General features: G+C 51.5%; 1 protein-coding gene across 2 annotated transcripts in view; it reads left to right on the top strand.

Annotated features, from left to right (window-relative positions):
• TRIM9 (tripartite motif containing 9) overlaps window positions 1-12863 on the top strand; it is a gene marked incomplete at both ends in the record, with an annotated part of 58407 nt that overhangs the window by 41803 nt on the left and 3741 nt on the right. Inside the window, 6 exons of one of the 2 annotated variants that reach the window (XM_080618449.1) lie at window positions 364-517; window positions 1861-2018; window positions 3300-3438; window positions 8711-8899; window positions 11126-11167; window positions 11808-11831. In XM_080618449.1, the coding sequence (XP_080474575.1) occupies window positions 364-517; window positions 1861-2018; window positions 3300-3438; window positions 8711-8899; window positions 11126-11167; window positions 11808-11831 (706 nt within the window). The remainder of the gene's footprint in view (window positions 1-363; window positions 518-1860; window positions 2019-3299; window positions 3439-8710; window positions 8900-11125; window positions 11168-11807; window positions 11832-12863) is intronic. The other variant, XM_080618450.1, reaches the window with a different exon arrangement.

Raw genomic sequence — 12863 nt, 5'->3', positions numbered from 1 at the left:
AAGAGAGGTTGCAGTAGATGGTGGTGTATCTCTGGAACAGTGATCACAACATGTTGTCTCATGGCTCTCCAGCAGAAAAAGGACATACAGCACTTGAGAAGTGCATCACACCATTCATTCCTGGGCTGGTCCCTTTGGTACTAGACCCTGGCTTTAAAGTAGTCCCCAGAGTTCCTGGGGTCCCTCAGCCAATCTGAGCCTGCGGTGAAGGGCGATGCTAGAAACCATGTGTGATGTCCCAGCCTTTGGCAGTCAGGGCAGACATGGAAGCCTGGGAGGCACAGGGAAGGAGGAAAGCAGGGTAGGGACAAGGCACAGCATACAGTGTAGCCCTTGGTAGCTGAGGCTGCTCCTTGCCACCAGATCTCCGACGCTCTCATCAGGAGAGTGCACTTAACTGAGGACCAGTGGGGAAAGGGGACGCTCACACCCCGGATGACCACGGACTTCGACCTGAATCTTGACAATGCCCCTCTGCTGCAGTCCATCCATCAGCTCGACTTTGTCCAGATGAAAGGTAAGAACATTTCCAGTGCCTTTCAAAAGCCTGTCTCTGTTCATGCTGAGTGCCTCTATGCAACTCATCACAGAGAACAGGCAGGAGAGGAGAGTTTCTCATCTGCCAGCAAGCCCCATGCCCAGTTATTCCTGTTCCTGTGTATTCTGCACCCCTGGGCCATCTGCCTCCCTGTCTCAGATCCCTGGGCAGCTGTGAGCTAGACCAAGGTGCCAGGAGCTTGATTTTGCATGGCAATGCAATAGGAAGCATTCTGCAGGCTGGGACCAGGGTCTCAGGAGCAGCACAAGGCACTTCTGAAACCTCTGCTCACACACGTTTGCTTGCTCAGTGCTGAGCAGAATCTGTTGTGGGCCAGTGAGCAAGCTGCCTGCTGCAGGCAGCCACGGTGTCCCTCCTGACAAAGGCACAAAGAGGTACACCAGTTACCTTGAGCTCTTTCCTTCCCTCCCATCTTCTCGCTGTTGTTTTAGACCTTCATTTCAGTTTTAATTTCCTCCTCGCTCTGCATTCCCTCTGTGCTCACTCTCCCACACTGGGGAGCTGTGGCATTTGCATCGCTTTGCAGGAAGCAGAGCGCCGCTGCAACCTGTGAGCAATTTGCAACTTGTCAAGCCCTGGGAAGCTGACAGGAGATGCAAATGGACTGTGACGCAGGGAAGCTCAGGGGGGCATTGAACATGGACCTGTACCTTCAGCTGGTGCAAATGAGCTGCCTGGAGGAGAGGCCACCCGCTGCAGGTCTGGCATGGCTCTTCATTGCCACCACAGGCTCCGGAGCTATTGCTCACACCAGCATTTCTCAGTGCTCAGGCGCAGGAAGGCATTGACCACATGCTTCCACTGTAATGATAATGAGCATCGGCAAATAACGGCCCCAGTGGTATTTGCTGCAGTGAGAAGGGTGCATTGGGCATGTCTGCTGGGAGCCATCGTGGCTGCTGGGCTGTAGAGAAGGCCTGTGGCTGCAGCCAGCTCTGCAGAGGGTGCAAGAGAATCTCCCATGTTTGAGCCCGGCAGTTTCATACCAGGTACATCATTGCGCTGCTGTGTTTCACCAAAATGCGTCAGAAAACAGGAAGAAACCAGAGAAGCTCTTGGGGAAACCTCAGCTTCATCTGCGGGGTGGAGGAACTTGGTAGAGCTTGTTTGGAGAACAGCCCCTTCTGCTTCCCCCCCACCTCACACCATGAGACCACGGTTACATCCCTTGTGCTGAGCTGGCTTCGCACCGAGGCAATAACTGCATCCTCCATGCTCCAGCTGAGACGTGCGTGCTGCAGCTGTCCCCCCGCTGCTCCTCTGTGCTGCCAGCAGCCAGGGTTACACTAATTTGTGTTTAGTTTCCTCCCCAGTGCCGGCCCCCCCGATCCTGCAGCTGGAGGAGTGCTGCACCCACAACAACAGTGCCACCTTGTCCTGGAAGCAGCCCCCTTTGTCGACGGTGCAGGTGGAAGGCTACATCCTGGAGCTCGATGATGGCAACGGCGGCCAGTTCAGGGTAGGTGCTCAGACATGAACCAGTCCCAGCAGCGAGAGGTTGCTCCTGGGTTTTGTGTTTCCCTGCCATGAAGTGACCAAAGAGTTTCCCAGGCTTCTTGCAAGTCCCCTCTTTCCCTGGAGACATGAGACTCGGTGCTGGGGTGCCCAAAGCCAATGGTGTGGACAAGCTGCAGGCTCTTGGTGGGGACGAGGTTATCTGAGGGAGTGGAAATACCTTTCCAGTGGCCAATACGACTTTCAATTGCAAAGAGCACATTTGAAGCTCCATCTCTTCAGGGTGCTAAATATTTCATGCAAAGGATGCTAATAGCCATGAAGGACTCCTGGTTTGCCAGATGCCAGCAAGCAGAGGTGTTTAAGGCCTGAGGGCTTGTAAATTGCTGTAATTACACAATTAAAATAGGAATTTTCTCTGATCCGACACGCTGATAATTATCCTGGTGCGTTCACATCCACCAAGAGCGGGTGCAGGGACCAGCCCCTTACATTTCCTGAATTCATCCACAAGAAATTCAATCGGGCAGGAGCCAAAGCAAAGCTGAGGCAGAAGAGAGGTGACACAGGGGGGATCTGGAGAGAGAAGCAGGCAGGAGGATGGGCATGAGGAGGCCAAGGCTCAGCACAGCCATCCCGGCAAGGCCAGGGCAATTCCCAAGCACTCCAGCCTTCTCTCATCCCATCAGCAGCAGGAGGGGGCTTGAATGTGCATGATGTTCCTGCTGCAGGGGTAAGAGAGGGCTGCTCCAGCCAATGGTGCCACACGGCTGGTGCCAGGAAGGGGAACATCTCCGGCTTCTCAAATCACTGAGACATTCTCCTGCCTGAAAGAACTGAGCTGACCATGTCAGGCAGCAATTTGCTAAGCGAGCTGGGAGCGATGACTGTTGTACAGGTGGCAGTTCCTGACAAGAGCCAGTCAATTCTCCAGCCCTCAGAGCGTCTTCATGGCCTCCTAGACCAGCCCAAATAGGTCCATGTACTTCTTGTTTTGGGAGCCCCAGAGCTGAACACAGTACTGCAGGTGGGGTCTCACCAGAGTGGAGTAGAGTGGGAAAATCACCTCCCTCGACCTGCTGGCCACGCTTCTTTTAATGCAGCCTGAAGTATTATCAAGGAACAAATCAGAGGGTTATTTTGCTCTGCGTAAGTCATACACAGTACTTGTAAGTCTGGCCCAGGTAGCAGAGCATAGTTGAACCCTGTGCATCACAACTGCCGGGAGCTGCTCTCCCACTCCTGGGACTCTCTGGTCAGGGCACTAATTGTGCTTGCTTTGCAGGAGGTGTATGTGGGCAAGGAGACCATGTGCACGGTGGATGGGCTTCACTTCAACAGCACATACAGCGCGCGTGTCAAAGCCTTCAACAAAACAGGAGTCAGCCCATACAGCAAGACCCTGGTCCTCCAGACATCTGAGGGTAAGGCATTGCAACAGCTCCAGCCCAACGCGCTCGAACACTGCTGACACGCACGCATGGGGCCCATCCAGCACACCTAAGCTTAGCATTGCAATAAAAGGAACTGCTCTGCTGGTCCTCCAGTACCTAAGCAATTGCCGCAGGAAAGGAAAGCCAGCGCTGATGGGAGGGGAAAGGTTGTGTCAGGAGCCTTGGACAGCGCCAGAACTTGGCCCTCACCCCTTTCCTTTACAGAAGGTGCTTTGGGGAGGTACAGAGAGAGACATCCTGAAGAGAGCTGTTTAAAATCTGGGTGCAGCAGGCCTTGTATTACACAGCTGAGATGTTTTCAGTAATTCCATTTAAAACAAAACGCTGTCACGTTGCTCCTGGAACACTAAGGGCTGTGCGTAGCTGCACAGTGCCTTAACCACACAATGTCTCCTTCAGCTCCTGGCTGTGCACAATAGAGAGCAGAGGGACCATGGAGCCGCACAGGTGTCCTTGCTGACATGGGGTGCACAGCCCTGCCAGCATTGTCTGCACCACCCTGCACTGCAGGCACTCAGAATATTAAACACTCCCTTGCAGGTTGCAGAGGAGTCTCCCAGCCTGACTTTAAGTACATTTGTCACACCAGGCACTTAATCCGTCTCCGAAAATTGGCTTGCTTCTGACACGCAGATGGAGAATCCTAAGGCTGGTTCCAAGATGAGATGGGAGTCAGATGCAGCTGTGAAGGAAGGATTCAGCCCCCACCAGCATGTCTGCTGCCCTGTGGCCTTGCTGCCAGGCAAGAAACCTCTCCTTGGGAGTTTTCCACACTTGATGGAATCCTTTTTCCTTACTCCCAAGCTAAACCCTCTCTTTTCAAGCTGTGTGAAGATTGTGGATCACAGCAGCATCACCAGACCTGGCTTGCAGCTGGCTCCAGAGCAGCAGCATGTTGCTGCAGCCCCAGCAGCTGTTGGCAGATGCAGTCTGGGGTTGGGGGGAACACACTCAGCTTGTGGGGCTGCTGGTGGGGTGGAAGGAAGGTGAGAGCCTTCTTGCCACAGAGCATCTCTGGTGGCTTTGGGCAAGGAGAAAATAGAGGTTTCTGCTGAAAGAATAGAAGATGAAAGCAGAGGAAGGCTACACAGAGCATTGTCGCTTGCCTGCACTCATCTGCAGGAGATAACCATTCCAGTTTGGAAAGGGCATTTACCAGGTTTGGATGCATGGGCAGGACAGGTCAGCGAGGAATGGGACTCACCTGTAACAGATGCAAGGTGGATAGAAAACCTGTGACAAACCTTCTCATACAAGTGACAGAAAAATCACAGGCCACAAAGGCCTTGGCATGTCTGAGCTCTCTGTGTTTGCAAAGCTGAGGACCAGCATCAAGGAAGCTGCAGTGTTCCTCTGGAATCCAGGGACAGGACAACCCAGATCCAGCTCCACACTGGAGTGGCCAGGACCTCTCCCAAAGCCTGAGGTCAGCAGTTCTCACTCACCTCACTACCCAGCTTCACCAGCCTTTGCAGGAGACAGCAAAGCTTTGGCTTCTCATCACGTTTGTGTCTCATTAGATCCATTTGAGACAGTTTCCTAACCAAAACCAGTTGGGCTTTAAGTTGTCCCAGCCATGAGTTTCAGGGTCCCAATCTTTCCAGCTCTGCTTTCCTTTCACTGGGGTTTTCACTGTCAGGCCAAGCTCACCTATTACACAGCTCCAAAACACAACAGAACCTGGGAGAAAATAGCTGTTCATGGTCCCAGCAGGCCAGGCTGTGCTTGGGGCTGATGCCTTGGTCTGTGCCAGCAAACAAAAGTTTCACTCTTCTGAGTATAAGATGAAAGTTTGCTGCATTCAGCCTTTTCACTGCATAGGCTTTTGCATTTGTTATTCCAGCACTAAAGAAAAAGGGAGAAAAAGTCAAATGGGCCTGGAGCATTTTCTGCTCTTTGAGGCCACCTGAGCTGTTTGGACTCAAAGATAAATACATTACATTTATGTGCATCTTCCGCATATTCAAGTGACTTGTTAAATAGAGCCACCACATGCATCACAGCTCTTGTTTCTGGCCTTCACAGCAGCATCAGGCCTTTAAATGCTGTTTTGTCTGAAGCAGGCTTAGCTTTTCCCTTCAGCCATGCAGGAAGAGGGGACAAAAGAAGAGATGGTCTCGATATGAAGAGAACATCTCTGTGAACACGGCTGTCCTGCTGCAAAGTGGTTATGAGAAATTCTGCTTAGAGGGTGTCACTTCAAAGCTGGCTTCTAGTCCTGGCGCACAAGATCCTTATCTGCAGCCTGTGGAATTTAATTGAAGTCTTTCTTCTACCTTTAGTGAGCAGTGAAATGGGCTGTAGAGGCTAGCGGGGAGTGAAACGTCCTGCAGGGTCTCAGCATCTGAAGAGAACAAGGATAAGAAGAGGGTAGAATTGTGTCTAGGCTTCTGCAGGCATGTTTCTGTGATCCTGCCCAGCCAAACAGCCAAGGTGAGCCAGGCAGCACCGATGGGAATGTCCCACAGGAATGTCCCATGGGAAGCCAGCGCACACACAAGCTTACAGCAAGGCACAGAGCACCTTCCCAGCACATCTTCTCCTGCTCATCTGACAGGAAACTACATATTCCAGCTGAGGAAACTGCAGTTCAGTCTTCAAGGATGGTGCTTGGTGCCAGAAGTAGAGCAAGATGGCTCCTGGCAGCGAGAAGGTCTGTGTCCTGGAGCCCTTCCCATGTGCTGGGCCCTCTGGGATGAAGATCTTCATCATCTTCAAGCCACATGGCAGCAAGGGCTTACCTTGAACTGTGTCCTCTCCCTAGCTGATGTCAGGCTGTTCCACTGCAGCCTTACCAGTATCTCCTGCCCTGTCATGTCTTAGCCAGTGCCCCCAGGACCATCACTGCAAGCACTGGGACGTGAGGCCTGGCTTAACCTCACTGTTTCTTCAGCACCTGAATGGAGTTCATCTGTAGGCTTGGAAATGAGTCTAGAAGACAGTTTTCAAGGTGATGCTGTGCCAAGGCCCAGACACTTCACAAAGCTCAGCCAGAGGCAGCACTGCTTGGCCAAGACCCCAGGTCTTCCCCCAGCTCTTCCTCCCTGAGCAGCCCCAGCTCTTTTGTCTTTCCTCATCCAGCAGATGTTCCAGCCTCTGCCCAGTCTCCTGCTGACTGTGGGACACAGTCTGTTTTCATCCTGGCATGTTCCCATTTTCAGCCTACCCAGTGGTTGCTTGGTGCATTTTTGGCTGCTGTAAGAGCAGCCTCTGAAAGGCTTTGCAGAAGCCTCTGGCTCTGGTCTCCTGGTCATGGTGGGTTGCAAACAGCCACCTGAGGAACAGGTGCCTAATGGCCTGTAACAAGGAACAGAGATGACTCCCAGTTGCAGTGGGATCAGGGTCTGCAGGTGGGCTGGCTGCTGGGCTGCTTTTCCCTACAAGGATTTCTGAGATGGTTTCTGCATCCCTCCAGTGCTGTGTTTTCCCATGGGCTGTCTGGCAAGCTGGATGGTGGGATGAAGGACCAAGTCACCCCAGTGGAGATGGAGAAGAGGAGCTCAGTAGTGCTGGAGGGGACTGTCCCTGCCTGCTCTCCAGGCCCAGATCTGCACTCCTGGCTTCCTGGCTGGTGCAGAGGTTTGACCTCCCTCCTTACAAAACCTGCTGCTCCGTTCTCACCTTTTCCCACACCTTGGCCCTTCCACTTGGCTGCTTTGTGCCTTCAGCCACACTCTCCTGGGCATGTGCTGCCTGCAGCCGAGCAGCAGGGGAAGAGCTGAGGCTCTACCTCCCCTTCTCTCAACTGCTGAGTCCCTACCTTTAGGCATAGCTGCAGAGTTTCAAGGCAAGCCTGGTTTTGGCTTATGTGAGAGACAAGCCAGGAGCAGAGGGTCAGGGAGGAACATGTGTTTTGTCACACCCTGTGCCCTGCCATCCCCTCTCTTGGGTTCCCAGACTTGGGCAACTCTGCCAGTGCCATGAGCATCTGCTCCCAGCCAGCTCTGCCACCGTGGGGATGTGTTAGAGGAGTTGGAGTACCCCAGCCTGAGAGCCCTTCCCCAGCCTAGTTGAGCACCAGAAACTTTGTTCTTCTTTCAAGCCTAGTTCCTCATCTGGGGCCCAACTTTAAGTTCTTCACCAGCCATGGAGCGATCCTCAACAGCAACCAAGTCTTCTTAACCAGCAGCTTTTGGAAAGGGGTAAACAACAGAAGGGAAAACAGTCTGCAGGGAGCTTTAGGAACATAAGATGCTAGTTAGAGAGAGTCATGAGTGTGGCTACTCTTGGTAGTAGTTTCTCTCACTCTTAGTTAGAGGATATGTTCCTCCCTAACCTTGAGCTCCGTTTATTGACCTGTTGTGCAATAATTTATCTAACCTTTATGAACCCACTGACACTCTTTGCTTCCACAGCCTCGTGCAGCAGCTTGTTGCAGCAGTTAAAACCCAGTGTGCAAAGAAATGCTTCCTTTTATTTGTTTTAACATGATTTCTAGCTCAATTCGTATTCACAGCTGAGACAGGAAGGCTGGGGATACAGTGTTCGTGAGTTTATCTGATTCAAATGTGTAGAGGATGGTGGATTCTACATTTCCATGTTCACATATCCCTTGACAAGCCTAGAGATGAAATTGCAGGAGGTAACTTCATGGTAGCAGGGAACAGAAACCCATGACCCAAGAGATTGCCTCTACTCTGACATTGTGCTGTGAACCACATGAGTTAAATTCTTACTGTAAGGCTCAGATGTGTTTTGACAGGTACAAAGGGATACCAAGAACACAACATCCCGAACAACCTTTGAGTAAGGTGGGTGCTTGGTGGTACTTAGGGTAATATAGCTTAGCACAGCCCTGCAAAAGTGCCTTTCAGCATTACCAAGTGACTAGTTTTTATGCCCCTAATAATTGTGCACAAAAAGATATGAGATGTGTTAAAGCACGATGGGAAGTGTGCATGGTAACTTGTGAATTTTTTTAGGTGCATTACTGTGAAGAGGTGCAGGACTCACTTTTACAGACAAGCGTATTGAATTTGATGGCATGGGAACATTTTGGAAGATGAAAGTGTGTTTATTGCCGATACTGTCAGAGGCAAGGCTTTCCTGAAGGGTCTCGCTGGGTTGCACAGCACCAGACATTCCTGCTCCACACACCATACGCACGCTCGCTGCAGCAGAGCAGGGTCCGTGCGTGCCGAAGCGTCTGTGCTCTGGTCTGAGGTCTGGTCTCGGGCAACGGAGTGACACCACCCAGCAGATCCCATTTCTGATCTCTAGTTTGCATTGATCTTACGTTTAGACACGCAGTCAGAAGAACAGACCCTCCCTTTTCCAGTGCCTTTGGAAAGATCGCAGCTTCGTAGAATGAGTCCTTTCTCCTCCACCCTTAATCTACAACCCAGCTTTCCGGGGAGATCCTACTTTGAGCTAAGATCTTCGGCCCACCAGCTGAGCTTGCATTCTTCTTTACAGTCCCTGAATTCAGCTGGTGAGCTGAGTGCCTCTGGCATTTCCTCTTGGTCTGTGCTTCTGGGCATCTCCAAAGTATTTGTTTGTTTCGTTCCGTTGTGTTTGTTTTTCCCATGACATGCGGATAGCAGGGGAAGCTCCTTCTGTTTGTCAGTGGCCTGCTCCTGCCGCAGAGGGAGTTCTCATGGTGTTTTCATCTGTACATACCGGCATGGGTAGGTGTGGGGTGATGGAGCCAGCACAGTAACTCCTTACTTGGGTGCTGTTCTTGGCAGGGCCAGCCTGGCTGAACCATTTCGCATAGCCAGCCAGCAGAGCACATCACCCATCTCTAGTTTACGTTGATCTTTTGTCCAAGGACAGTCAGAAGAACAGTATCTCCCTGGGAGAAACCTGTGAGGACATCTCGATGGTTTGCTTTCCCTATACAACCAGGAAATGCAGCCTCTGCTGTGAGATTTGTTTTATGAAATCAGTTTGCTCAATTAAATCTAGACCTTTCTTAAGAAAGAATCAAGTCTAGATGCAAGCAAGGTCTAGCTAAGGCTCACAGATCCCTTGCAGTCTGGCTGCTTAAGAACCTGAAGATGTGGGCTCTTGTCCACTCAGCTTTGAGCACTGGGCTCAGCTTGTGCAAAACCAGATGGGATCGTATCAAGCTCCTGTTTTCTGCAGAGCAGAGGAAACCACTCCTGTGAACCCTTGCTCGTCTGGCAGCACTGACAAGCGTTTTGCTTGCCTCCTTGCGCCCGGTCCTCAAGGGCTGTGGTGGGATGTAGGTAGTACAGGCAGGATGAGTGACGGTATCAGGCAGCCAGTGAGGGAGCCACAGGCACAGAGCATCTCTGGGCTGTTTTCTAACCAGTCTTCGCACACCTTCCGTTGCTAAAGATCCTGGGCCCTGATTCTTCCACCAGTCTGGATTTACACCACTCCATGGGCTCCAATGGAGTTAATTCATGGCTTCCTCTGGTGTAAGCCCAGGAAGAATGGGGGCCCCTGATTGATTTCCATCCCTTAACCCGGAATGAGGAATGCTGCAGCATGACCCTTGCCAGAATAACCTGGGACCCTGCAACTTTCTTTTCTTTGTGCTTTTTATGTTTATTTCCTCATCGTACTGCTGTGCGCTAATGGCTTGAACTCTGTTTTGTTACGGACAGTTCTTACTTTGTGTCCAGTGTACCGAGATCCACTGCGATGGCCATGAGCAATACTTGTATGTGCAGTACGGACCTCTGCAGCCATGCTCTGGGGTGGCGGGGTCCTGAACGTGCCCGTGTGTCCGTGCTGTTTCGCGCTCAGGTTAACTTGTATCACAGCGATGCACAGAGACCTTGAAAACACTTTTTGAATAGGGGCACGGGGCTCGATTCATTAAAACAACCTCTGAAGGTGCTGCTTGGCACTCACCAGCAGCATGGCAGGGCACACAACTGCAGCCAGACGCTTCCCCACAGGGGAATCCTTAAGATACGTGAATGCCCTCCCATGCAGTGCCAACGTGGAGATTCATGTTGGCCACTCCTCCTTGCGAGGACAAGCTCCTGGATCAGTCTCTGGCTCCCAGGAGGTGCTTGCAGTCCGTGGTCAGGCACAGCCCACTTACAGGAGGATGAAGGGCACCCCAGCACATCCTGCCTGCGCAGCTGCAGTCAAAGCTACAGCCCAGTGCCCTCTGGGTGCTATGGGGGTCTGCAGCCAGGCATCTGCCCCTGGAGACACCCTCCCCTGCTCCACTCCTGCCCAGGCCACACACACAGCAGAGGAGGCAGCCTGGGAGAGCTCGGTGGTCCCTATCCACTGAACACACCAATGGCTGCTCTTCTTTCATCAGTCCCTGTCCTCCAAGGACTGGTTTTTAAGTGACTCAACTGAGAGTCAATGTAGAGAATACTTACCAAGGCTAAAATTTCCTGCCTCTTTTCTGGAGGAATGTCCAATGATTTGGCATCCTGGGCAGTTGGCAATCAGGACTTGATGCTCATGATAGCTGTGATGGCATCTGGCACTGGAAAAACAGATACTCCACGCTTCCCAGAGATGAGACTCAGCAAAACAGCCAACAGTCCACACTCAAACTCACCAGTTGCATTTGTGACCCTTTCCATGCTTCCTGGCTTTTAATGAATCAGGCCTCCTGTGGCTGGCTGGATGCTTACTTAATGGTTAAATGCTCACGGGTGGTTGTTAGACAGTTGTTGTTTCTTAGCTGTGATGTGTGAAATGTAGTATCTCTTTATAGGATGCAATTTTGACATTCAAGGAACGCCTTACTCTCAATTAGGCAAGTATATTTATTACAATTAACTGGTACCTACTCCACATTGCTCGTCCTTTTTTCTTGTTTGATATTTAACTTTCCTTTGGTAACTGAGCAGCATTTCTTGCGCACACCCTGCTTGCACAGTGCCCTTGGATGTCAGGGCAGTAGACAAATTTGGAGAAGGAATGATTGCCATACAATGTAAAGGCCTTTTAAGTTTTCCCCCATACAGTTTTAAACTAAAGCCTGAAGTCAGTGCTCTGGATGCAGCCCTGTAATTAAGAGCTGCTCGTCCTGCTCAAAGCAATATGTATTCCAGTTCATTAAGGGTGCTTGAACACGGGCCAAATGCCAAGGAGGTGATTGGCCCGTCTGCAGCTAATTGGATCAAGCTGGTGGTAGCCACTTGCCTGTCCCTGTCAGACTGCCTGCATGTTCATTCCCCTGGGAATTCAGTCCCATGTCCCGCCCTGCAGGACTCCTACCTTGGGCAGTTCACCGCAGCCCAAGCCCACCCTCCCTCAATCTCTGCCCCCGTTCATGCAAAGCGCTGACAGGTCTGTGCGAAGCAGGCAAGCAGAGATTGTTTCTCGCTCCTTTCTTTACCCACCTTTACGTGCTGTTTTCTCTCCTGCATGCCTGTCCTTGGGAATGACCACAGTTGACATTAAAAAAATGGTGGCAGGTACGGAATCACCTCTGTCGAGTTGCAAAAGTGGGGCACCTGCGTGCATGTGAGCTGTCCTGTGAAACGATCCAATAAACCAATGAACCAGTCTCACCAGAGTGTTTCATTTTTCAAGCCGTATTTACTCCTGCAGGCGTAAGAGTGTTCTGTGGATGTGTCAGTTCACGTTTCAGTGACCGCTGGAGCAAACCACCTAGGGAACCGGGCTGGTGACTTGTGAAACCCTGTGCCTCTGTCTTGTCCAGGACGTGACACTATATCTGTCAGATTTGCAGTAACCAAGTCCTGTGCATTTAAACCAGCAGCTGTACCAAGTCATGGAGGCTTTCGCACATTTTCCAGCTTTCCCATGAGCTAGCTCTTGTCTTATGTGTGGCCAGTTGCTCCTCAGGGATGATTCTTGGTGTGATGTAGCACCTCTGTCAATGTAGACCTTTGTACGTGCTTTTGGTTCCCAGGACTGCCAGCCCTCAAATACACACGCAGTTTATGTGCTAATTGTAAAATCGTAGAATCACAGAATGGTTTGGCCTGGAAGGCCTGTTAAAGCTCACCCAGTTCCAACCCCCTGCCACAGGCAGGGACACCTTCCACCAGACCAGGTTGCTCCAAGCCCTGTCCAACCTGGCCTTGAACACTGCCAGGGATGGGGCAGCCACAGCTTCTCTGGGCATCCTGTGCCAGGGCCTCACCACCCTCACAGGGAAGAACTTCTGCCTAATAGCTAATCTAAATCTGCCCTCTTTCAGTTTAAAGCCATTCCCCTTGTCCTATCCCTACACGCCCTTGTCAAAAGTCCCTCAGCCTCCACCCCACAGTGGGCCTGACCCCTCAAACTGTTGCTTGCATGACTAATCCTTAGTCATAAGAGTCAGTTTATGTTAGATAGAGCCTGGAGACCTGGCTGGGATCATGTCTCCTTCCGCTAGGGCCAAGTTTTAGGAGATGGTGAGGATCCTGTGGCTCACAGACAGTGGGAGGGCATGGAGACAGACAGGCACTGGGAACCAGCAAGAACAAAACCCACCA

The sequence above is a fragment of the Psittacula echo genome (genome assembly GCF_963264785.1).
Source record: "Psittacula echo genome assembly, chromosome: 5".
In the NCBI taxonomy this organism is placed as follows: domain Eukaryota; kingdom Metazoa; phylum Chordata; class Aves; order Psittaciformes; family Psittacidae; genus Psittacula; species Psittacula echo.
This window is presented reverse-complemented; position numbering and strand designations above follow the sequence as displayed.